The sequence below is a fragment of the Hoplias malabaricus genome, chromosome 2, assembly GCF_029633855.1.
Source record: "Hoplias malabaricus isolate fHopMal1 chromosome 2, fHopMal1.hap1, whole genome shotgun sequence".
NCBI classification, from domain to species: Eukaryota; Metazoa; Chordata; class Actinopteri; order Characiformes; family Erythrinidae; genus Hoplias; species Hoplias malabaricus.
Genome location: NC_089801.1, coordinates 61,976,070 through 62,001,810, shown reverse-complemented (window position 1 = coordinate 62,001,810; position 25,741 = coordinate 61,976,070). Strand labels below are relative to the sequence as shown.

Sequence of the window (25,741 nt, the reverse complement as noted above, 5' to 3'; positions counted from 1 at the left end):
AGATTAATGCACTGAAGGTATCAGACTCTGTCTACTTTTGGGCAGTGTGCCTGTAGCTGAGACTAGGTCCTAGACTACAAATGAATGGATATTTTCCTATAAATTGAATTCAAAATAGTGATATAAATAATTATGGTCGCTATTTGTCCAGTACCTACAAGGTATCAGTGCGTACAAGGCAGTCTATCATAGGACATCACACATTCACAGCAAACTCTGGCTGCTCTGATTGGCTTATTATAATAATCAGGTGTGTAATTGGCTTACATTGAAAAAAACGGACAAATCCCTATGACTGATGGCCAATGAGAAGCGTGGAGTATCTTCCCCTCCCTCCGGCTGAGGAAGAGCAGTGTGTTTCTGTCTCAAACAAACCATCAGTCTTAAAGGTATAGTTCACATAGTAGTTGTTATCAAAAAACACTTTTTAATAAAATTCAGGTGTTTCCTCGCCATTTGCTGCTATCCACTCCATTTGTGAGTTGGAACCAGCCTGATGTGTTTAAGAAGCACCTGTGTAATAAGTGAAAAGAAAATCTGTCTCAATCCGGTATGCTAGTCTCTCTCTCTCTCTCTCTCTCTCTCTGTCTCTCTCTCTCTCTCTCTCTCCTCTCTCTCTCTCTCTCTCTCCCTCCCTCCCTCCTTGTGGCAGAGGCATCTTGAGTATTTTTAGACAACAGAGAGAACTCCAAACGTTGAAAAGCATGAACCGAAATGAGGATATTGCTCTATTCCTGCTCCATAAGTGGGTAATACTGACTTATATTTGATGCTTTGGATCGCTTAAGGTGGAAATGTCTCCAAATTTGTAAGATGGCTGACAACATTACTGAAAGTGCTAATAGCTCAAGTTACAAATGAGTTTCTGTGGTCATTTAAACAGTGAATAAAAACTTACAAGTTACAACAACAGTCTGTTTTTTCCACTAAAACACACTATTCCACCTTAAAAGATGAAGAGCTTCTGAATGTAAACAACCAGAGAGAACTGCAATTGCACAATCATGAATGTTCCCTTAAAGCCAAAGCCAGAGTCCCATATCGGTTTAATATGGAAGACATATTTCAGCATCTAAATACAGGAAAATTCTGTATTTTACAAGATGGTAAATTATGTAACATAAATTTTAGTTCCTGGTATTGATTCATCCTCTGCTGTGCAGCTAATTTAACAATATTTAATATATAAAAGATACTCAGTAAAGACGGTATTTGGACAGTTTATTTCATGGTTTCTTTAACAATCTGCTTTACATGAGACAGCTCAGAGTCTTTTACATTTGGGAAAAAATGTTCCTCTTGAGTAAATAACATGAAAACCATTAATTTGGAGACATGGTGAGGGTAAAAGCAGAAGCAAACTGAATATTCAGTAGAAACAAGATGAAATAGCATCAGTCTCTGTGAAGATTATGTAGTGCATCCAAAGGTTAGGAGAGTCTGAGCAAGTCCAGTGATGCCCACATATTTAGTTTTGTATACCGGAGTTTGACCTTCCTTGCTTGTGGGCCAGTATTCGATCCACGTTTCTTCGCCCAGGATGTACTGCAGTCTGACACAGAAAAAACAACGAGGTCTCAAACAAATCATAAACAACATAAAAAGATTGAATTCACAAAAAACAAAATTTCTTACACACCCTAACACAAAATAACCCTCATAAGAGTTAAGGGCCTACATGATTTTATTTCAATTTTGGACATATGCTGACAATCTAAAAAAGTGAGATTCAGTTTCTTCAGAGATTTAAATTTTGCAACTCTTAATTTTCCCCAGGGGTGGCACGGTAGTCACACAGCTCTAGGGACCTGGAGGTTGTGGGTTCAAGTCCCGCTCCAGGTGAGGAGTTGGTGTGTTCTCCCCGTGTCCTTGTGTGTTTCCTCCGGGTGCTCCGGTTTCTTCCCACGGTCCAAAAACAGGTGTGAGTATGTGAGTGAATGTGTGAGTGTGTGTGTCGCCCTGTGAAGGACTGGTGCCCCCTCCAGGGTGTGTTCCTGCCTTGTGCCCAATGTTTCCGGGTAGGCTCCGTACCCACTGCGACCCTGAACTGGATAAGTGCTTACAGACAATGAATGAATGAATTAATTAATAATTCTCACCAAACCCAAACCTCAGGCTGGTCTGAAGTGTGGGAAGATCAGTGATAAAACCAGCTTTTATCTATGTTTTGCTTGAGAATAATTTAAGGATCTGCATGGTCATTCAATCAAAAGCCAAAATAAACAAGTGTGGTTTCCTATCCACGTCCAGAAGATACACAGTGCAGTTTCTGCAGTGCTGAACCTGAAGTAGCAACCACAGAGGCTTTATTCTCCCTATTAAAGGTCAGAAATTCATTACAATGATTGTGGAGTTGTAGTTAAAAATATGACATAGTGCTCCTTTAAGAATGTCATCCACGCACATACAAACAAGACATTCACACACACACACACACACACAAACACTACCTTTTCTCTTTCTTAGGTAGTACAGCACTCTGTCCCATGATGAGGTACGACTTTCCAATCTCAAATGCAAATGACTCTCTGCAGTTAGAATGGCCCATAAAGCTCCTTTCTTGTCCTTCCACACCTGCATCAGTGCCTGCAAAACAGAACATTCACATTAGGGTGGACACACTTCCTCCTATGGGACAGGCTGGGGACTTAGGGAACATCGGTGGGACAGTAGGCATGAAACAGTACGTTTTCAGACTCACTAAGGCTTCTCCCACTCAACTAATGCCAGCTAGTTCAGCTTTATGACCTCAACATTCAGAGGCAAGTACAGAAAGTTGCCTTACAAGGGAGAGCATGAGTGGTGAGGGGAGGCAGTTCACACAACAAAATAGGATTCATCAGGAGTCTTTAGTGAACAAACTCCGACATTCCAGCACCCAGACTGCTCTAGGGGGCTGCTGATGCAGCTACAGCTACTGATCTCTGAACACAAATATGTAAATCTCAGGCCCATTCCTCGGGCAGTGAATAAACTAGAGACATTAACATTATTTATTTTTACAGAAAACCCTTCAAATTTGTGAAAGAAACCATTAAAGGTCCTGAAGTATATATGAAGTGGTCAAAAGCTTATGAAAACCACAAAGAAATGTAGGCACATTTTGTTTGTCTTAATATTGTCTTGTCTTATTTTTGAAAAAAAAAATGTTACTGACTATAAACTGAAGAGTGTCCTATAAACTTATAAACTCCTAGTATAAACTTCATGAGTCCTATTACTTTTTTCTTTTTAAAATGGTGTCTCCAGGGGTCTACTTTCATCAGGTAAAATTTGGAGTTGATACCTCCTACTGATTTGAAGTTATTCAGGCTGGAGCAGACAGTGGACAGATGACCTCTCCAAGTGTCTCTTTAGACCCCAAGCTCTCCATAAGGAAAATGATTACTTTTACTGCAAAAATACAGTGTATATATCTTGTCTAGACCTAATGTCAACATCTTAGTGTTTTTCTTTACTTTCTATGAGAAACTCGTCTCCTGTCCCTCACCAAGTGGCCATTTACCCCTCACCAAACATTAAAAACCCTTAGTTATGGTGTGTTTTATTCTGATGTAGTGAGTTTATTTCTGATGTTTGCACTTGTTTCTCACGGAGTACAGTGTTCCTTCAAATGAATGATGTGTTAAAAGGCGAGAGCTGCACTCTGATTGGCTGTAGAGCAAGGCAGCCGTGTGTGACCGACCCCCTGCTTGAGCCGCCTCTGACATAATCCAGTTTGAAAGACACTTTTTTGACAGAATGACTGAACAGTAAATAAACCAACAGAAGCTGTACCTTCTTTCAGGACCTGTTCGATCTTCATGGTGTAGTAGTCAGTATATGGACTTGGGTCAACCTTCACAACTTTGGCTTTATAAACTGAAAAAAAGAGAACAAATTACATTTGATTAGTTCTTACACTTATAACAACTGTTAATAAAAATAAGATTAGATTATTTAATATTAAATAAGTGCAGATAAAACTAAGTGTGGACAGGGAGCAGCTGTGAGTTAGGTGCCTTTAGATGAGTATGTTAAGGGTGGAGTAAATGCTGTTCCTTCACTCACACCTTCCCACAGTTTTCCTGCAAGTCCTCAGAATCGAACCAGCAATCTCCCAGTCCCAGACTGTAAATATCACTATAAATGTCATGTATAAATATATCATACACAGACACTTCTATGTGTTTACCGTAATCCATGCCGATTTCACAGGCCTTCTTCTCGCGATCCTTCTCTTCGATTTTCATTTTCTTTTGCAGGCTGCAATTTTCTGTGAAACATTGAGTGTTTAGCCTCTGGCTTTAGGAAAAGGTCTCATAAAATACTGTATATTCAAATTGTTAGCTGTAATATGTTCTTACCTTCAGCACATTGGCACAGACCATCCCTATCACACAGTCTGTTCAGTGCTCCATCCTTCTTCTGAGGGTGGTAGAACTTCACACATCGTTCCTCTGAGAAAACACACAGCATTGGGTTGTTTTCCATACAAATTATTAATACAATCAGATTTCACTAGATATCTGATCAGGGTCATGTAAAGCATTATACTAAATTAAATTATATTTGATTACTGGGTGACTTGACTGTTTGTTTTCTCTTAACTCACCTGGGGCGTAGTACTCATACACGCTGATGGCACCAGGTTGAAGCATAGACCCATCGTTGATCTTGTGCATTCTGAATGAGATCTTGTCAATCTCCCCTCGAGAAACCTGATGAGGAGCAATGAAGCAGTTTAACAAACAAAAGCACGTTGATCATAATTAAAAGTGCTAAATATGTTATTGATATGAAATGGTTAATGCTTGAACCTGGTGTGGTTGGGTTTGCCTTAAAATATGCACTTGTCCAATAATGTTCAAATCTAACATGTTAACCAAATGGAAATATTGTTTTAAATGTTAGATTGCATGTATTGTTGTTACAGGACATGGTAAACATCCTCTCCATTGTGAAGTCTACTGTGTTGTGTTTGTGGCAACTTGCTTCTGGATCAATCTATCTGTTTATCTATCTATCTAATGACACTGTAGAGTTACATTCAAGTTTATGGTTATTACAATCCCAAAGTGTCTGAACATGTCCTGAATTTTAGATTCGGTCAAAGATTTTAATTGTGGTTTATTACAAGTAAATCTTATATTAGGTTTAATCTGGAACTGCCCAGTTTACATAGAAAAGGTAAACATTCTGGCTGAATACATGTGACACACTGTGCCTACGAGACCTCCATTGACCTAGACAGACAACAGTCATGGATGTAAATCTGAGAGTGTTCATCAGTACCTTATTGAGATAGAGGATGAGGGAGCCTCGGTCTGAAAGCTGTTTGTCCATTTCAAATCTCTGAACATATCTGTCTGTCCCAGTGGTCAGCTGTTACGAACACAAAGAAAGTTGTCTTTGAGGGAGGAGTGTCTCACAGAGTGGACAGTGAGTGGACACAGAGTTTAAAAACTCTAGCAGCACTGCTGTGTCTGATCCACTCATATCAGTGCAACACACACTAACACACACCAGCACCATGTCATTTTCACTGCAGCGCTGAGAATGATTCACCACCCAAATCTTACCTGCTCTGTGGGGGTCCTGACCATTGAAGGCAAGGTGAAAGGGGGCTACCAAAGTATGCAGAGCAACAGGTGGACTACAGTTTGAGATTGTAGAGTTACACAGTGCTCCTGTGTGGTCAGTGGAGATGAGAATGTGAACAATGTGTGGAATATTAGTGTGTCTGTGTTTAGTCTGGTATTTTACTACTGGGTTTTAAATGCTATGGTATCTGCCATGTGTTTCCTTACATCTGTGAGATCACGTTCATCCACCAAAAATCCTGTCAGGAGGCCGATATCCAAGATAGACATGGCGGCATCACGGGTTTGACTCTTATAGCTACACAGAAAAATGTAAAAAGTAATTAGAAACTTTATACATACAGTCCTTAATAGACTAATCTAGATTATCATATTAGCTTAAACTGACACTGTGTACTAAATGTGCTCTAAATGCCTTGCCTTAAACACAAAATTGTATTCAGTGAATGTTGTTTAAGTGAGGGATTTACTCACAAGATTTCAATGGTTAGCCAGTAACTTTCTTTAGCTTCTGGATATGAAACTGAAAAGAGACAAATGGACATTTACCATAAATGACAAGTATATTGAAGTCACCTCTAGAACTTCTAGGATCACCTCAAAGATACACCCTTTTCCACAAGTGAACACAGTTCTGATTCTCAATGATCCCCTAATCATTACCTGCTTTGGTCAAAACACCACAAGGACCAAACCCCACAGCAGTGTTCTCTTTCTCTCTACATAGCCCTGTTCAGAGCTGCCAGTTTCACTGCCTGTTCCTTTAAATTATAAATGAGCAGCTCGTTGTTCATCCCGACCCCAAGCGCTCAGCAGTGAGGAGCGAGGAGAAGAAGCCCTGGTTTTTAGCTGTTTTCTCTCAGTTCTTCTTCTGTGTTCTCATTTTCTCCATTTTAACTCAGTGCTCTTATTGCTCCACGCTCATTGTGTCTGTTTTTGCTGTGTTTAACCTCGTCTTTGTGCTTTCAGATAAACGTGTGTCCAACGCTGTGACTGGAGAGACTCAGACAAGAGGGCGGGGCCATTCTAAAGTGTCTGCACTTGATACAAATATGGAGCAGAATCAGAACAGTTCATTTTATCTCATGTTTTCTGATTTAAGCATGACAAAAAAAATTGAGCGGTTAATATTTTCTCACAGTGTGAGTTGGTGGGCTCATGATACACAAATTAAAGTGCACATGCACTGAACAAGAGGCTTTTCTTAAAAGTTGCACTTAAACATAAGTTGAAGGTTATAGTACACCTTACCATCCCGTTGTCTGTCCATCTTAACACTAAGATCAAATGTTTTGCAGTTACTCTCTTTCTCCGTGGGCTGAGCGTAGTATAGCGTCTGTACCTGTAAAAGGAATGCTTGTTAGAAATTAGCCTAAAGATTTTAAACAGTGAACCCACTGTGGAAAAAGATGTTCAGTTGTGAATGTGTTGCTTATAAAATTTCTATAGAAAAGCATCCTGCACCAGTCTCAATACCAACTGTTGTATAGAGGGTTATAAATCCCACGAGCATTTGGCTGTGCTGCAGTGCACCTATGTTCTCTGGAGGAATTGAACATGATCCAGTGGCTTTTGGGATCCAAACCTATTTAATCAACTTCAGCACCTGACCTCATTAATGTTCTTGTGGCTGAATGCTATTAAATTTTCCGAGAAATGTTCAAACATAAGGCTTGGCTGAGGGGGACCTCCTTCATTGTTTGTCCAATAGTTGTTTACAAACTTTTGTCAGTGGAGTGCTTCTAGTCTGTGTGTGAATACTCACTTTCAGTGATCCCACACCGCTTCCCTTTGCAGTTACATTAAATTCCTGCTTGAGTTGAACCTGTGGATGTAGAGCCACAAATGTATTTTTGAATACATGAGTCTAATTGTATCATTCTGAAAAAGGTTCATCTTGAAGTTTTAGGTTTATAAAAAGGTATGTTAATCTAAAAGATATGTCACAAAATATATGTTTACTTCTGTAATATATCCTATATACATTTAAACAGTAAAGCAGTTTAACAGAGTTTTAAAAACCTATACATATCTCTCTGCGTTACTGCTCTTTGTTATGAGGGTGGGTCACATCTCAGAATAATTGGCATGTAAACATGGCAATGTAAACAATGTAGTATTAATAAAAACGAATCAATTATGTTCAAAGGCAAAAGCTGAAAAGATCTGGTGGAAAGCCTGACCTTGTCTGAACGTGTAAGATGTGAGGAGTCTCTTTTGAAAATCCATCGGCTGGCTTTACTTCGTCCACTCACAGACACCTCCACATCCAGATCCATGCTCTGAAGTCTCTTCACTTGTTTGTAGTACTCAGCCACAGACTGGAAGACCATGATAGTCGACTGCGTGAGAGATACGGGGGAAGATAGTGTTAATCTTGTCCATTCAGTTGAATTCAGTTCTCCATCATAATTTGTTCAACATGGACATTGTTTTACAAACTGGATGAGATGCCTCAGCTAAATGCTTGGCCAAGCAGACTGTGAATATGAACTGTGTACTGTAAATATGAAATACAAAAAATGACAGTGTTATTGCTTGTGTTGTTCCAAGCCTCTGCGGACTGGTTGCATTTACTCTAGTGCAGAGTCACAATGAGATATTTTCAAGTAAAAATTCAAGGAAAACGGAGGCATTATCAAAAATCGAACTAATGAGTTATGACTCAGTGTATATTTTAATGTAACAGATGGAAATTCATGTGAAAATTATTCAATAAAATTTTAAGGTAGCATCAAGAATGCCACTAACAACTGACTTCCCCTTAACATTCACTGATTTTCTTATTTTTTCTGCTGCATAACGTCATATTCAGGATATCAAGAGAACGCATATTGCAGAAATGACATGCAGAGGACCTCACATAATTAACATATGTGATCCTGTGTCCATTGTATCATGAAAATCCTTGAAGAAAAGACACCCTTTGAATGGTTTCTGGGACCCTAAAAATAACATTCTTACAACTTTGAAGGATGTCCTAAAGCACATGTGTCAAACTCAAGGCCAGCGGGCCAAATGTGGCCCGCCCTATCATTTGATGTGGCCCACAAGAGTTTAAAAGATCTAATTGACTGCAATCTAGTGGCTTAATGCTGTCGCTTCACGGGTAACATAATCTGCATGAATTGTGGGAAATTGAGTTTACGGACAATGCACGCTTTTAGACATAATTATTAATTATTCCGCCACTAATTCTAAATCGTGCATTGACCATAAACTACATTTCCCACAATGCATGCCGATTATGTTGCCCGCCAATGGCAGCATTCCACCACTAGATTTCAGTGTATCCCCTTCAATGTGATTTTTTTCAACAAGTGGAATTAAGAAATAGCTACACCTATTGATCCCAAAATGTCCAGTAAAAGAAAAATTGATGCCAATGGAAGACAGTTTCAAGAGAGATGGGAAGGCGAATACATGTTTGTGCTTCAAGGAGAAAAACCGGTATGTCTTTTGTGTTATGAGGCGGTGGCAGGTGTCAAGGAGTGCAATTTACGTCGGCACTTTGATACCAAACATGGAGCTAAGTATCCCAAAGTTAGCCTTCACGAAAAGCACCAAACTGTACAAGAATTAAAAGGCAAAATGCAACTGCAGCAGAATATGTTCTCAAGAGCATACAACGCAGCTGTGAAAGCTTTATTGTAGCTGAAGAAATTGCTCATGCGTCTAAGTCTTTTTCAGAGGGTGCATTTTTGAAGCAGTGTATGCTGAAGGTCATAACTTGTGTTTGATCATATTTTTCTATTCACTTGGATAATTTGATCGTTGATTGATGGAGTAATATGAGTTTCTTAACCTGACAAATTCATTGGATTTATCTTATGTTAACAGAGCTACAAGCAAACATAGTTTTATATCTATGCAAATATTTATGAGTTGAATAAGTAATAAATTCAGAGTTATTTAACATCAAGGAGTAATTACATTTATTCTACATTACATTTGGTTACATTTAGTTACATTTTTACTGTCTTACAATTACATCTGGCCTTTTGACGGCAACCATTATTCTGATGTGGCCCTCTGTGAAAATGAGTTTGAAACCCCTGTCCTAAAGCATAGATGTTTGTTAGCTGGGAATTTAGCATGTACGAGTAGGTCTGAGCAGAGTTTAATACCATTAACAACAATGATAACTTCCCTTCTGACTCTGGAACAGTGATTTACTGTATATTCTCTAAACCTCAAAATGTGGGTGTGGCTTATTGTGGAACTTAGATTCTTCAGGTATGTTTATTGATCACATCAAACCAAGAGAAGCTGAATCAGTTTAGATTTGAAAAGAAGAGTCCTTATTTGCCCCTGGATGCAGAGTGTAGAATCTGTCGGTATCTGATGGCACTGAAGTGACACAACTTGTGCCATAAATATACTGATTTCTGACATTCAGCCTTATGCATGTGTATGACATACCTGTGTGGTGCCACTGCTTCCATATGGACTGGTCTGCCTGTTGAGCCAGTGCACAACTTTTCCTGCTGCCTCAAAATCCTTCACCTTTACAAGAGCCAGAAGGGCATAGGCTGAAGCTTCCAGGGAGAAGTGGTGACTTCTAGGATTTGGCCAGAAAGCACCATCTGTAGAGCACAACAGAAAATGTTTCTGAACCCTTTACAAATTACTTGAAATTTGCAGACTTTACAGATGTCTCCCTGAAATTTAATTGGAGATTTAATGTACTGACCTCCACTGGAAAACTTCATCAGAAGCGCTTTGTCAAATTTACCGGCATTGGCCATTGCATAGGACGTCATAGCAACGGCATAGGAATTGGTCAGAGTGGGAATTTTTAGATCCAGAAACTCAATGGCCTTTTTCATACTCTCTGGTAGACTCTAGGTGAACATGACAAAGGACAATAAGGAAAAACAGTGCACCATTCATTTGTCCATGGAAAAAACAGGCCTTCAATCACATTCCAAATCTGACTTACAGGGACAGATTTAATACAAAGTTCACTGGCTTCTTGCATGGCAATCAGGATAAATGCTGTCAGAGATGTCTCTGCATCCTTCCCTCTAACATCGCCCTGCAGTCACATGGAAAAAATACCTTTCCTAAAACAAGCCATTTGGACAATTGAGAAACACGTTTCCTAAACTTGTGTTCTGCCAAAAGCAAGAGCCAATTTCAACTTACAATCATCTCCCCGTGAAAGACAGGTGCATCCTCTCTGAACATGCCATCTGGCATCTGTTTCTTCAGAACCAGCCACTTAAGGGCATTACAGAGAACATCCTCTCTTATAGTAATAATGTCACTGGCCATGGCGAAAACCTTGGCCACATAAGCTGTCAGCCTTCACCAGAAAGACAAACAAACAGAAGAGGAGGATGAAGATAAGAAATTAGGGACTGTTGAAATATGGAAGGTTTATTTAAAGAGTAATGGAGGGATTGATCTTGCTGCAATGATCCCTTTACCATGTGCTGCTGGCATGGGTGGTCCAGACAGCAAAGGATCCCTCCTCTTTACGGTAAGTCAGCTGGCGTTCATAACCTAGAAGCAAAAATAAGGGAACAGGACAGAGGTGTCGGTCTCACTGGCATGATATACTCATGATTGGTGTCATCTAACTTAAGATCCATTATCCCAAGTCCACACCATTAGCTGTTATCAGAACACCTCACATCAGACACTGTGCAATAAACACTACGGGAAGTTGATGACATGTATATGGTTCCTCCTAAATATTTGATGTGTACTGCCTTTTGCAACATAACTGGATAGCCCAATACACTGACTTCCCAGGTCTGTCACATCAGCTGACAAATGTTAGTGCCGGCCATGAAATATGACAGGATATTGGGGCAATCCCACCCATCCAGAGAAGGTGAGGTCCAAAGGGTTGCCTTAGGACTCATGGCTTCAGATGACTGAAGCATTACTGGAGACCAAACAGGTGATCACTTTGTGAAAGGCCAAAAACCAACAGCTATGTTGTAAAGTCTGAGAGAGGTCCCTCACCTGTCTTGATGTGCCTGACAGCTTCTTCACGGCGTTGTATGCCGACTGTCTCCCACTGCTTGGTGGTGTCCAGGTAGTGTGTGGCGATAAGGGGCAGTGTCATGAAGATCATATTCTGTTCTCCACAGCCGTGTGGCTGCACGATCAGTCGTCCCATGAAGTCTCCACTGATGGCCTGCTCAATGGTCTGACTTACCTCTTGACCTGAAGAAAGCCAAACAAATCCAAAATATAAATGAGTGGATAGATGTTGATGTTGGATGACTTTATAGATGATTTGACTGATATTTCTAAATAACATATTTTTAGAAAGTTCACACTAATCCAGAGAGAAATTCTTGTTATACTTCTTGTAATAAGTGTAATGGGGACCACCTGCTTATATCCATCCACATTCATTAAAGGGTTTCTTTCAATTCTTAATATTTATCCAGAGTACCATAGACATTCAGATACCACTGCTACATTTACATTAACAGCAATAGTCAGCCATTTTCATCCACACTGACCATGTTACAGAACAGCAGAAGTGTTACTCGTGTTTTTTTCTTTGCATTCTTGCTTGGGCAGGGAATCAAAACTCAGTTTGTCATGTCTTGGACAGAGGTTTGTTTCTCTGTCCAACCAAGAGCTGTTCATAACACTTTGCTGTATGCTACCACCCAGATAACAATGAATGTTTGGCCCAAAAGGGGCACATCTGCAGTTCTCTTATGGCCCACGTTTGGAGAACAATGACAGCATTGACTCAGGTTGAGTCTGGATGCCTAAACTCAGCTACAGGTCCTCTTATATGGGCCAGATGCCAGGTGTGTTTTAGAACAAATCTGAGTCAATTCAACTTTTGGCTGATATTTGTCACACTCATCACATACCAGTGTGGTAACTGAGCCATAATTGCTAAACGTGAAACAGATTTGGCCCAAATGTGTCTGATTTATCGGTATGCTACTTGTCTATTATCAACTGGATGTTAACTGTTACAAGTTCATCTGTCTGGATCCAGCTGTTCCAATGGATCTTAGGATTTTAGTGTCTTGCTTCTGCAGTAGACTACATTTCAGATAATTGTGTGGATGAGCAGGTGTCCACAGAATTTTCCAAAAGGAAGTCCACTGATATTAAGTTTGCCCTGTCCCTCTCACCCCTTGTTACAGTAATAGCTTTAAATCTTCTGGGAAAGCCTTACTGTGAAGATTTGATGGTATTTAGCCACATGAGTATTAGGCACTGATGTTTGATAATTAGTAATGGGTTACAAACCCCACACAAATTCTCCAATGTACTGGAAGTTGCTCCATCACTCTAGATAATATTATTCTTGTAGATGTCCTGGCAGATTTGCTTAATCTTGACTCTGGATGAACGAAAATGTTTGTAACTAATCTCAAGACAGAACATTGTAGTAGATACATATTCCTGACTGTGTAGATCCTGTAGATGAAGTTTGTGTCTGTTTAGCAATTAATAACAATAATGAATCGTAGACATAGTTTCCCTTACCAGACACAGTGATGTATGTATGAGCAGGAGTGTTTGGAATCTGCCCTTCTGGTATGTCACTCTTCACATGCACAGTCTGTACTCCACCTTATCACAGCAAGAGCAAAAGAGCATGACAACAGGGAAGCCAAATATAGATTAAGATAAATCTATTGGTGCACCAGAACAGTGACTATCATTTTGAGGGTATACTCAACATGACATGTCCATTTGACAATGTATACAAAACTAAAACACCTACCAGGAAATTTAGAGGGGTTGAGCTCCACATTTTTCTCCTCAATGGTTGTTAGTACACCTTCAGACTGAAACAGAACACCATAATGTAATGTGTGCTTTTATCAAGTTCAGATACATGTACTTTTCTATCTGAGCTTACAACTCTAAATCAAATCAGCTTAGATATTTATGAGTATCAGGGTCAGCAATTATCTAAGCATCTCTAAGCATGAGTATGACTTTTTGGCAGGTGCCCTTGTTCAGAGTGACCTACAACTCGAATCATGCTACACAGTGAGGCTGTTGTAGTATTATGAGTCTTGCCCAAGGACCCTTACTGGTGTAGCATGGTTTGCTTTTTTTTTTTTTTTTTTTGGTGAAATGACTAGTGATGCATGGTAATATCTGAATTATATCAGTATCGACAGATAGTTGCTTTTTAAATATTATCAGCATTGGATTGCTGTTTGATTTCACAGATTTTTCAAACCGATGAATGCTGACACTTTTATTTTATGCCAAATAAAGTCTGCATAAAAAAAAAAAAGATGAATGTGTAGAAACTTTTTCCTCAGATTCCTCCCCCTTTGAGCATGTGGAGAAGCAAAAGGCAGTGCTGAAGCTCATATTTCTGTATTACTCTACTGTAGAATAGCTGCATTTTTATAGGTCTACAGGTATATATTTTTGTTTATTCTATTGCTTTATGATAAACAAATGACAAATGGGGTGATGAGGGGTGTCTTGTCGTTCTATATTTTATAAATGTGTATATCGGCATCGGTACAGATTCCTGTCAGCAGTGTTACCCCTATGTTACACCAACTAGTAAAAGTGTTCCTCTACCATGGATACAGCTACTCTCAACCAATGATATCACTTCAGTCTACTGCCCTGTCTGAAAGAAATGAAAAAAACAGGCTTCCTCTAACACTCACCACCACCTTCAGGACTTTTCTTACTCCATCCGTGAGAACTGAGTCATAAACTGCGGCCTTCACCTCAATCCAGTGGTTCCCCAGTTCCATAGGAATGATAATGTATGAGATAGATCTAGAGCTCATCGCTTCAACCTCAACTATAGTAGGATACTTGCCCTTCTTGCTGGCTGCACTGCAAACATGGTCCACCTCTATGAATTCCACCCGGACCTAGTAGGGACAGGACGTCAGAAATATCACCATCAGCAAAGGTGAAGATTGCCTCATATGTGAACATAACCCTGACAGAGTGGGATCAGTAGTTTATCCCACACAGAGGTCTGTTATATGGCAATGTATAAATTTCAAAAACAGGACAATTAGAATAAATTTCCCTCATATCCAACTTAGATTTTGTTTCAATGGACACGTAGGTGACATTTAAACCAACATATTAGAAATGGTCCATAGAAGAGGTATACCCAAAATAACTTTTTAGGAGAAGGAAAACATCTTGCAATCTTATATCAGTGTAAAAACATTTTATAACAGGTAATTTTGAATCATATCTATTGGACTATTCATCATGACATTTTCAGCTGTGGTGTGCCCTTAAGTAATGTACCTTATTTTTCTTATTGGCAAAGTTGTGCAGAATGGCTTTGATTTCTAACTGCTCGTTGCGCACTGCTGAGTAAGGCAGCTTTAGGTCCACAAAGAAGTCCTTTTTAACAACCATTTCATAAGGATCAACCACACAGATACCTGCAGAAAAGAGAAACAGCAAACTAGTATTTGTAGGGTCACGTCTCATTAGCAAAGACACACTTTTTGGGATTGCAAAGTTTGCTTCAGCTATTACAATTACAGCTAGTACAATTACAGACTGTCCATCTATTGCTCTGCATACTTTGTTAACATCATGTCATCGTGTTCATCAAAGGTCAGGACCCCTACAGAGCAAATATAATTTGGGTGGTAGATTATTCTCAGAGCTGCAGTGAAACTAATGTGGTGGTGGTGGTGTGTAAAGGCCATTTTATATTTCTGCGTTTACTCTGCGTTGTTGTGAGCGTTTATACTCCTGAATTGATGTCTGCGTCGCTCAGCAATCTTCTTCTATACTGTGTAGTACACAATGTAGTGTTGTAGTAGAATTAATTTTATAAAGTTTTAAAGTGCACTATTTAGGGAGTAGGTTGTTGTTTGGACAGAGCATAGTTTACATGAGGTGCCAGGAAAGAAAGAAATATACTTCTGGCAAGTTCTTCCCACAAGCTCCCACTTCTCGTAGAGTAATTTTTTTCACGGAGATGTACTTTTTTCCTTTTTTTTTAATTTTTATTCAGGAAATTTCTCGCTATTTGCTGCAGTCTCTGTAGTGTTGAGGAGAGAAGTTCCTGTACTTCTTTGGTTCGATATAAACAATATCCATCTTACTACTGACCAATCACAGTCACTCAACGCAAAGCGTAGTTACATTTCTAGAAAGATGTGTGTCAGGCTACGGCATAGGGTACACCTAAATGCCTTGCCTACAGAGTACACTCGAAGCAGAAGTATAATTTGGGCTTTAATGTGTGTTGTGCTAGTACAAGTGGATCAGACACAGCAGCGCTGCTGGAGTTTTTAAATCCCTCAATGTCACTGCTGGACTGAGAATCACCCACCAACCAAAAACACCCAGCCGACAGTCCTCTGTCACTGATGAAGGATTAGAGGAACACCAACACACACTGTGCAGCAACAGATGACCTACTTTCTCTGACTTTATATCTACAAGGTGGACCAAAGAGATAGGAGTGTCTCACAGAGTGGGCAGTGAGTAGGTTATGGTTGACCAGTGCATTATCATTGCATTTTTTTTGTAGTGAAGGTCAAACGTGAGACCAGTGTTTATACACATACCATGGGTCTTGGACAGACTGATGGCTAGGATCTGCCAAGTAGTGATGGAATCTTTCAGGTAGTTGTTATCAAGACTGAGGGTTGTTGTATCACTGGAGGAATATCATAGGAAAGAAAGAGTTTATATAGATACAAATGCATTTACCACTGTACACTATGTGCAAAAATCAGTTCTCAGCTAAATACTAGAAATAATACTAAGAAAACATGGATGTAATATTAGCTTTTACCATGGGCCTCCCGGGCAGGCGGGCAGCAGCCTGTCTTCCCAGAGCCAGCTCTCAGGGAACTGAGTACGTGACGTAATTTGATCAGAACTTTCATACAGCTCTTCATTATCCTCACCTAAGTAGGCATAGACAAACACACAGGGAGCTTGGCAAGGTAGACGAAGGTATGACTTGATAATTTAACCTGTGATTGACTGATCTAAACGAATGTTTGGACCACATGGTGTCTGACAGCTTTCCTAGAAACCTAGATCTCCCAGAACTCAAACAAGGTTCCGGAGCAAAGTGGGTCCTTACTGCGAGCCAGGTGCATCACCTCCCCTTGGTCCTCCAACTTCTGTGATTCCATCTCCTTGCAGCAGTGCAGGAATGCATTGATACAATCTAGACTGTCAGTGATGAACTTAGCTCTTCTGTCACATGTGTAGCCCAGGCGGTTCTTTCTCAGGCCATCTGCACAGCATTTCTTTTGATTGCCAGTGTATTTGCTGGCTGTAAGGTAAAGAGTAGGTCAGTTAAAACTGCTTAAACTTGCAATCTTCCAATGACAGGGCCACTAGTCCTGTTGGGAGCCCTCGGTCTATGGACATATCTGTTATTATTTCTGTGGTCGTACAACAAGTACTTCAAGTCCAGATACATACTCAGTGTTTGGGTGATCTGTAGAACAGTCTGAGCTCTTCGTCTTCTACTTGGTGCAGTGGGACAGTCAGATGCTAGTCAGGAAAAAAGTTAATTATTGTCACTTGCACTCTTTAATGATGCTGTTCACTTCATTATAATTGTTATATTATTATCATTTTGACAAAATATTGCAGAGCCAATTGTTTTTTATCTTCTAAACTATGTCTTTATCATAGTATTATGTGGAAAAAAGCAGAATATTCACAGTACTTGTTCTAGTCTCTGTGCCTCCAGCTTTGTCAGACTCAAACAGCAGACCTGCGTCATAGAAAACCCCCATACTGTCTTTCCCACTGCCAGCTGTACATCCAGTGTCATGCTTCTCAATTATGCTCCAGATCTGTTGGTAAAAAAGTAAACATCTTCTCAGAAAACTAAGGTACAGTAATCTGTGGCCAGAACCAGTGTCTACAGGAAGGTACAGGACAAGGCAGTCATTGCCAATATTAATCCTGTATCTCCCATGTTCTAAGTATTTGTGTATTCACAGCACAGTGTATTATGATAACACCCCTTACCTTGTCCTGTGTAAGTCTGTTCTTGTTGAGAACAAATACACCCTTGTCCACTGCCACCAGACCAACTTTGGCACCTGGATCTCCAGTTATCTTTAGCCCAAAACGCTCTCCAGGTTGATATGTGCTCTTGTGATCCTTGACCTCCACTTTTAGCTGGAGTTAAAAGATTAATAGACCACTGTTCTCAGTCAGAAGATAGCAGAGCTGGGTGAAATATATCATATATTATACTGATGTATTAAAAGCAGTTGGCGAGACAACCAGGAGTTCTGTATCTTCTGATGAACCCCTGATGTGTGAAGCAAACTTGTGGCCTAGACAACAGATTTGTTCCATTTGTTTTACGCTATCTAGCTGCACTTTATATGTGTTGTAGGTTTGGGGAGATGGTGACATCTCTGGTGGAAATATATAATTGCAGAAAATGTGTTGAAAAACATGTTGTAAGGTGGGCTGTGCTGTCTTTCGTGTCCCTGATTGGATTTATTTGATTTAAAAAAAGTTTCTGTTTGATGGAGGATTCAAATAAGAATTGATCAGAAATGTTATACGTCTTGGAATTAGATTTAGGTAAAAAGTGATATTCAAGTAATTGACACTGTGTCTTTATACATGACACGGTGAGCCACATCCCTACTAATTTTAGGTCAGGTCAGATGACCAGTCCATGAAGACGACCTATATATTTCAAGCCTGGGCATTTAACAATAATAAATAAACATATTTCACATGGTTAAAAACCTCCTGCCAAATCTGATTTAACAGTTTAGGTTTTGCAGGGGAATTCACAGCAGCAGAGGAACACTATATTTTGACAAATATATTCTTTGACATTGTGCTTTAAAAAATGCGATGATGTGAGACAAAAAAAAAAAAAAAACGTTTTTAAGTTCAAAACTTGTCAGCATAATACTTTTAACTTTTTGTGATAATGCAGTAGCTGTCTTACCGTCCCCATACAGGTGTCTTTTACATCAACCCAGACAGAGTCAGACACAACCTCGGAAGATTTCACATGGTAGTAGGCCACCACACGGAAAGAAGGAATCATGTCCTTGGTGACTGGTAAGGACAGAGTCACAAAAGACTGTCCTTGCCTTTTGAACCTCTTTGCTTGGATAATCTGCCCTTTACTGAGGATCTGAGAAAATAAGTATATGACGAGACTGATGAGACTATTGCTGAGTGCCTTAAGGTTTTAAAGAGAGTGCAGTTCAAGAAATTTACAAAGGACTATTAACAGGATGATTATCTAGGATGATTTTTTTTCATACAGATACTTTTGAATCATACAAATACATACTCATATACAGTCATATATATATTATTATCAAGTATCATTCTGGATTGCCTGTTCCTTCTATTCCCAAAAACACTTAAAATTTTCTAGAATCTCAAATGATAATTTATATAATAATTACAAAGTACCAACCAAGTAAGTGAAATCTTGATTTTGGACCCCAGGGCTCTTGTCGAAATTTAGATTAACTTTCACATTATCGCCAGGTTGTAGTTCTTCAGCATCAATGCCAATGTGGAGGTAATTGCTGGAGCCTGCTTTAGGTGTGTAGGCTTGGGCAATCATTTCTTTTACGTCTTGTCTGTGGTCTGCTATGCCTGGGTCACTGGTTTTTACCTGAAAGAGAATGCAGTCAATGTATGTTTCTGAATAAACTAAATACTCATATTATCATTCATTCATTGATTTTCTGTAACTGTGTCCTCCTGATCAGAATAAGTTCTCACAGACAGAGGCCAGGGACAAACCCAGGACCCCAAGACCCTGAAGCAGTGTGGCAGCTTTTCTACCTGCAGTGCCACCATGCTGCCAGATTTTATAATTGAATTACAGCTAAATACAGAGTGTGGTTTATTTTTCAGTGTGTGGAACATTTTTCTTCCATTCTTCTGACGTTTATGAATTTCATACTAAAGTTTATTGATAAGTGGTCAGTTTCTGCCACATAAATAGACTCACTGTGACTTTTAGACTCTTGTCTGACCCCTGGGTGTTGACTGTGACCTTAGCCAAACCATTGGCCTTGGTTCGACCTGGTTGCCCTCCGGGTTGTGCCACCACATCCACACCTTTAGCTGGAGTCTGGTCTGGGTTCGTCACATAAACCTACTCAAATCACAAGTTCAGAATGTCACTGCAAATTCTACTAAAAACATTATATACATATATATATATATATATATATATATATATATATATATATATATATATATATATAAATCTGTACTTCATTTTCTTAGTAGGTCAATTTTTTTTTCATTTACATGTGAATATTATTATTCACATATTAATATTTTTTATATTTACATTATATATATATATATATATATATATATATATATATATATATATACCTTGACATCAAAAGGCATTCCAGGTTTGAAGAATTTGGGTGTCTTTTTGAAGTGGATGGTGTATGGGGACGTCACAATGTAAATGCCTCCCTTCTGAGCATCCACCATTTCACTCCCTGAAAAAACAAGCAAACAGTCATATTTGAGGATAAATAATATTAATAATGTTACAATAAATATCTCATTGTACAAATTAGTTTCAGTTTTAGGTATCAGTAAAATACCATGGTATCTACATAGCAGGAGACACAGGACACACACACACACACACACAGACACATATATATATATATATATATATAATGATAAATGTAGCTTATAAAGACTACACCTAACCCTAACCCCAGTAACCAAAAGGAAAACTATTAGATCATTTATTTTTGAATAGAAATATCATAGAATAATAATGTTAATAGAAGTGAAGTTTTTGTCCTGACATTTCACATGAACTGAACATTTCCTTGACATTTTACTGTGTCCAGTGGATTTCTGTTTAGTGACCAGTTTGTATCTGTGAATTTTGGGGACATTATAAAGACCATTATTTGTCCATAAGAAGTAATAACTCTAACATAACTTTTACTGTAACACTTACCTTAACCCTTACCACTTACTTTAACCCTAATCCTAAACCCTATCACTTACTCTTACACTTAACCCTATCTGAAACCTTAGCCTAATGCTTTCCGAAACCCTAAACCTACCCTACACCTTACCATTAACCACACTAAATATGTGAGTGTGTAAACTGGTCCTGCCAATGTAATATATTACTAGCACACACACACACAGTCTCTTACCACTCTGTGTTAAAACGCTGACTGATATGTACAAGGAGCTTCCTGCCAACTCTTGGATGTTTGGGAATGTTTTTTGGATCATGCCCTTTGACAGCTCAGCAAGGCCCTCTCCCTCTTGGATCTACAAACAAAACATAAACACAGTCTTATATTTGCTGAACCACAAGGCACCCACCCTGCCAGCACACCATAGTGGGGCCCACATGGGTAGAACTTGGTCTAGATGGGTTCAAGTTGGGCATGGGCTCATGTTGAGTTGGTACATGGGCTATTAGTTGGATCTAGGTGGGTTGCCTTTACCACATATATGTAAATCTCTATATATGCTTCCCTCATCGTGTATCACCATAGATGGGCCGTACACTTATCATATCCTTGTCCCATCTCTGACCTTGGAAGGCATCCACATGTGGGACCATATTTTAACCTACAGATTACACTTTCTGGGACCCAGCTGGGCTGGGTGTATTGGCTGGGCAGATTTGCTCATTGCTCCTCACAGTGTAAAATCAATTCTGAGAACTCACTGTAACTCTTCTTAAAGAGGCTGCCAGGACGGTCTTGGAGTCACCTTGTATCAAACCAAACACCACAAACGCCATTCCTTCCACCTTGTTCCCAAATAGGTACCTTCAAATAATTCACACTGGTTACACTTTGTACTTTTGTTGCCTCCTGGTCTTGGTTAGTCACAATCTTCAATGACAGTGTTTAGTTTTGGATGTGCTCCACTTACTTGGCTCTGATGTCCACTTGAAGCTTATCATCATCCACATAGAAAAAAGACTTTCTTGGTTCTAAGATTATTTCAAAGGTCGGCAGGACTGCAAAGCAAGGTATACAAGTCAGGACACATGTAGACACACAGCAGGTATTTCGTTATATTTTAGACATAAGATCCTCACCGTATTCTTTCACTTCAAATTCAGCCGTGAAGTTCTTCTGTGGAAGGTTCTTGTACTGTGCGGCCACAGTCCATATTCCTGGGCTGAGGAGGACAATACACTTCAATCGACAATATCAAATATCGTCTGAGACATCACGCTGTGACGTGTCTCTGAAATTGTATTGTACATAATTAGAATACATTATTGCAGTGTACTAACCTGGCAAGATCAGGGACACTGTATTTCCCAGTCAGAATCCCTTGTTTAGGGAAGATTGTGTCCCGGTGAATTGTGATTCCTTGGGGGTTCTTGGAAAGTGAAGTTAGAAATATTACTAACTAGATGTGACATATACAGACATCAGGTGACTCTAACCACCCATTCTAAGGGTCATTTCACAGCAGCTGAGCTGGCCAACTGTGCTCCTTCTCACAGATTAAAATGTATTTAGATACTTAACTCTAAATCAAAACCCTAAGATTAGTCTCATATGGGGATAAATCCAAACCTGCGCTAAAACACATATGCAAATCAGCTAGTTTTTGTCCTAAAAACATAATAAACATACCCCAAGAAACCCTAAAGGGTCTACTTTTCAAATATATTGAAAATAAGTTTTATTTTTAGCCTCTTGTTACAGAATAATAAGTCACAAAAGACTGTGACCCTTTATGGCCCACTCATTTGTATACATATGATAATAGCATGCTAATCCAGCCACTCTTATTGTAGGATTACGAATGCAACACAATGTGTGAAATATATTTGACTAATTTGTCTCCTGCATGTTTGGTGCAGATATGCTTCTAGCTAATTCCAGCAATGAAATTTGTGAAGCTGTTGAAAAAAATTTTGCAATTGTGCAGATGCACAAATCTCAGCTGTAATAACTAAAATACCACCATTTACAAACAAACTATTCAGTAGGTCTCACTAATGTGGTGAGGTGGGGGCTAATGAGCCATTATCTTTGACAGTGGACAGGGGATATCTCACGTGTCTCACACCTATCTCATGAATACTCAATGTGTGAGCCACAGGTATTGAGAAAATCTGCGTCACATCATATTTGTAGCAAAAATAGAAAAAATTATCAAAATATCAGAAAGTATAAACACAAGCATGTAGCCAGCACCCATGTATACACTGTTCAGAGCTTTAAAGAAAACTTCATAAATGCTCACAATGTATTTTTTCACCTTTGAAAAACATTTGAAAGGTTTTTGGGAAGTCTATACTTAGAGGCCTCAGACTCCAGAGGGTAATGGAATGTCGTGTTAGGAACAACATACAGTACCATGGAATTCAGCAGAAAAATTTTGGAACTTTTTTTTATCTCTCAAAAGACAAAGACTGTTGTTCTTTCTTTGTTCTGATTCAGAGCACATTCACTAAAACACAGAGAGACTGTGACTGAGATTGCTTTTTGAGGACTTACTGTGATTTCGATGGAGATTCCAGTCTGGTCTAGTGGCTGCAGATCTGGAGTCAATGAAAAGACTCTGTACTGAACTGGAGAAGGATGGAGAAGATCAAGATTTAGAAACACAAACAGGACAACTCTTTCTAAAATCAGCAGAGGCACCTTTTATAGTTTACCAGTGAGTCGAGTGTTTTGTACCTGTGCTGCTGGGTGTGTAGATGCTCTTGTCTGTTTGGATGAATATATAGCCAGATTGGAATGAAACCATGACCACCTTCTCCAGGACTCCGGTGGGAAAGTAGGCCTGCAGATACACGTACTGCTTCTCTAAGAGGTCATCGCTGAAGACGTTCTTGTTTTCAGGAATCTGAGCCACAGAAAAACAACCTACTAATATTTGGGATGTGTGGTTTGAAGATTTTAAAGGACTAGTCTGGGAGGAACTGCAATTTAAATACACCCCATGCCAAACATGACCAGTTAGTTAATGTTTAGCTTTGTACTGGAGATGAGAGACTTCTTTAGTTTTAACAAGTAGTAAAATAAATGGGTCATGTTCTAATTTCTGGTAAATGTATATATGTAGTTTCCGACATTGTATGATAGCAGTGTTACGTTTAAAACATGATAATTTGTAATGTTTATAATGCTAGTTATTCCCTACTTTTGTTGAAGTTAAAAGATTAGCCATCTTAGCATGTGCATGTGGTGTTGTATATTCCTGTGATATATAAGCTTTGTTAGCATTTCAGTGTGGTGTTGATTAGCCTTGTTAGCATATCCACGTTGTGTTGTTTGGCCTTGTTAGCATGTGCATGTGGTGTATATCGGTGTGGTGTTGAGTATTTGCTATGAAATGGATGATGAGTTAAACAAGTGTTTATAACAAGGGAACATTTCTACTATGAAACTGCAGTGTTCCGAATACAGTCTCAAACACACAGATTCAAACAGCCATGGTTTCTTACACCACACTTGTGGGGTGGAGAATTAAAACTGGTGGGGCGTGGTGAAAGGGTGGGTGGAGATAGAGGTAGGGATTAGTTGCATAGTCCAACTCGGTCTCACACCTACTTGTGATATAGTCACATGTATAGGAGACTGCAATATGTGACATAGTCGTATATTTCCGACATTTTATGCGACAATATCACAATTATAAGTGAATGGGTAATTACCATACAAACCGTCATATCAGTGCCCCGTGTTATGCGACAGAAACAAGAAAACTCTTCCTCATTAAGGTGTCACTATCATCTGTTAATACCATGGTCTTGTTTATATTTAGGGAAAATATAACCTTATGAATTTATTATTTGCTAAAATATCAAAGCAAATAATGGTTAGAGAAATGTCCTTTTCAGTATTAACCTTTTGAGAATTAGTCAAAATAAAGTTAAGTGGAAGAAATGTTCTTGTTAGAGTTAAAGCTAAAGTAGGACACCAATAATAAGCTTTGCTTAGGAGAAATGGTATAATTAAATACTTCATGCCTTTGTTGGAATAAGAACCTATGTTATGTAATACACATTATGCCTTTTTCTATGTTATATGAGTAACGACGCATGTAATGAGGACGAATTTTCGTGTTACTGTCACATAGTGTTTGTATGGTAATTACCCATGCACTTACAATTGTGATATTGTCGCATAAAATGTCGGAAATATGCGACTATGTCACGAATTGCAGTCTCTTATATATGTGACTAGTCATAGACATAGTCATAGATCTGTTCATAGAGTTTGTAGAAGGGGATATTTAACGTACAGATCAGGGGTCAGTTTGAAGCAGGCACTGCTCATATATCATCTACTGACCTTAGTCCGGCATCACTCACCTTTATGGCCACCAGAGCCTGGTAGCTCCTTGCAGCAGTGAGGGTCACACTTTTAGATTCCAGCTCGATGGTTTTACGTGGATAGTTCTTCACAACGACCCTCACTTGGAGATCTCCTCCAGCGTAATCCTGTGCCTCCACAAACACATTCTCCAAGGTGCCCACCCTCAGCAGGTTCGGGGCCATCAGGACGTTGCTGGAAGGGTGAATGTTAAAGTTTTAGGTTTGTAGTCAATTTATATGACCTAGTCACTCATATTGCCACTTGCACATTCACACTTGTGGACTGTTTCACACACTCACCGTGTTACTCACACATTCATCCAGTCACCCACACAGTCACGTGGTCACCCACACACTCACACCTGTGGTCGTTATCTCTCCATATATCTCAATAAAATGTCCTGCACATGTCATCGCTGCATTATTACTGTGGTCATTTTCTATGGTCACTCTCCACACCATAACAGTCCTACATGTTCTACTCAGTTTTACTTTGTTGCGTTGTGGGGAGCACAACTGGTCAAATGCCACAACTTGCTGAAGAAATAAATTAACACAATATAATAGACTGTCCACGTTCATTTGGAACCTAAACAGTGACCTGTGCAAAAGTTATGGCATTTTTCATAATAAAAATAAGAAATGGGTGAAAAAATGGACGAAAATAATGGTAGGGGTGTTCACACAGCTCGAAATGTCAAAGTGTTTATACGTGTCTGTGTGTGTGTGATATACTCACAGAGGGTCACATAATGTAAGCAGTGGTGAAGACAGGAGAGCAGCAGCGATCCACAGCAGATTCACCTGCATCCTGCTGGTGTCTGAACAAGTGCTTGTTACTGTGCAGATACACAGCTTTTATATGGACACACACATA

General features: G+C 39.3%; 1 protein-coding gene across 1 annotated transcript; it reads right to left on the bottom strand.

Moving 5' to 3' along the window:
• Positions 1-1,172: 1,172 nt before the first annotated feature.
• On the bottom strand, positions 1,173-25,741 carry LOC136686723 (complement C3-like). Its single transcript, XM_066660660.1, has 41 exons — positions 25,604-25,741; positions 24,862-25,057; positions 23,222-23,390; positions 23,039-23,112; positions 21,820-21,908; positions 21,619-21,701; positions 21,450-21,537; positions 21,241-21,343; positions 20,714-20,834; positions 19,914-20,029; positions 19,519-19,665; positions 18,973-19,176; positions 18,490-18,681; positions 17,541-17,693; positions 17,233-17,362; positions 16,983-17,054; positions 16,636-16,830; positions 16,339-16,453; positions 16,109-16,200; positions 14,826-14,965; positions 14,219-14,431; positions 13,303-13,366; positions 13,062-13,148; positions 11,559-11,762; positions 11,015-11,090; positions 10,731-10,890; positions 10,525-10,620; positions 10,276-10,426; positions 10,005-10,168; positions 7,766-7,924; positions 7,348-7,407; positions 6,834-6,924; positions 6,057-6,105; positions 5,790-5,880; positions 5,275-5,364; positions 4,595-4,700; positions 4,347-4,439; positions 4,175-4,255; positions 3,778-3,861; positions 2,451-2,586; positions 1,173-1,552 (listed from the first exon to the last, which is right to left on the bottom strand). The coding sequence occupies exons 1-41, from the start codon at positions 25,672-25,674 to the stop codon at positions 1,411-1,413; spliced, it is 4,947 nt and encodes a 1,648-aa protein (XP_066516757.1). The 5' UTR covers positions 25,675-25,741; the 3' UTR covers positions 1,173-1,410.

Excerpts from the sequence above, each read along its gene's own strand:
- LOC136686723 (XM_066660660.1), bottom strand. The coding sequence starts at position 25,674 with ATGCAGGTGAATCTGCTGTGGATCGCTGCTGCTCTCCTGTCTTCACCA. Across the intron at positions 13,367-14,218 it reads GAAAAGTCCTGAAGGTGGTG|TCTGAAGGTGTACTAACAAC; the intron begins GTGAGTGTTAGA and ends GTTCTGTTTCAG. Across the intron at positions 10,427-10,524 it reads TTTGTATTAAATCTGTCCCT|AGTCTACCAGAGAGTATGAA; the intron begins GTAAGTCAGATT and ends ATGTTCACCTAG.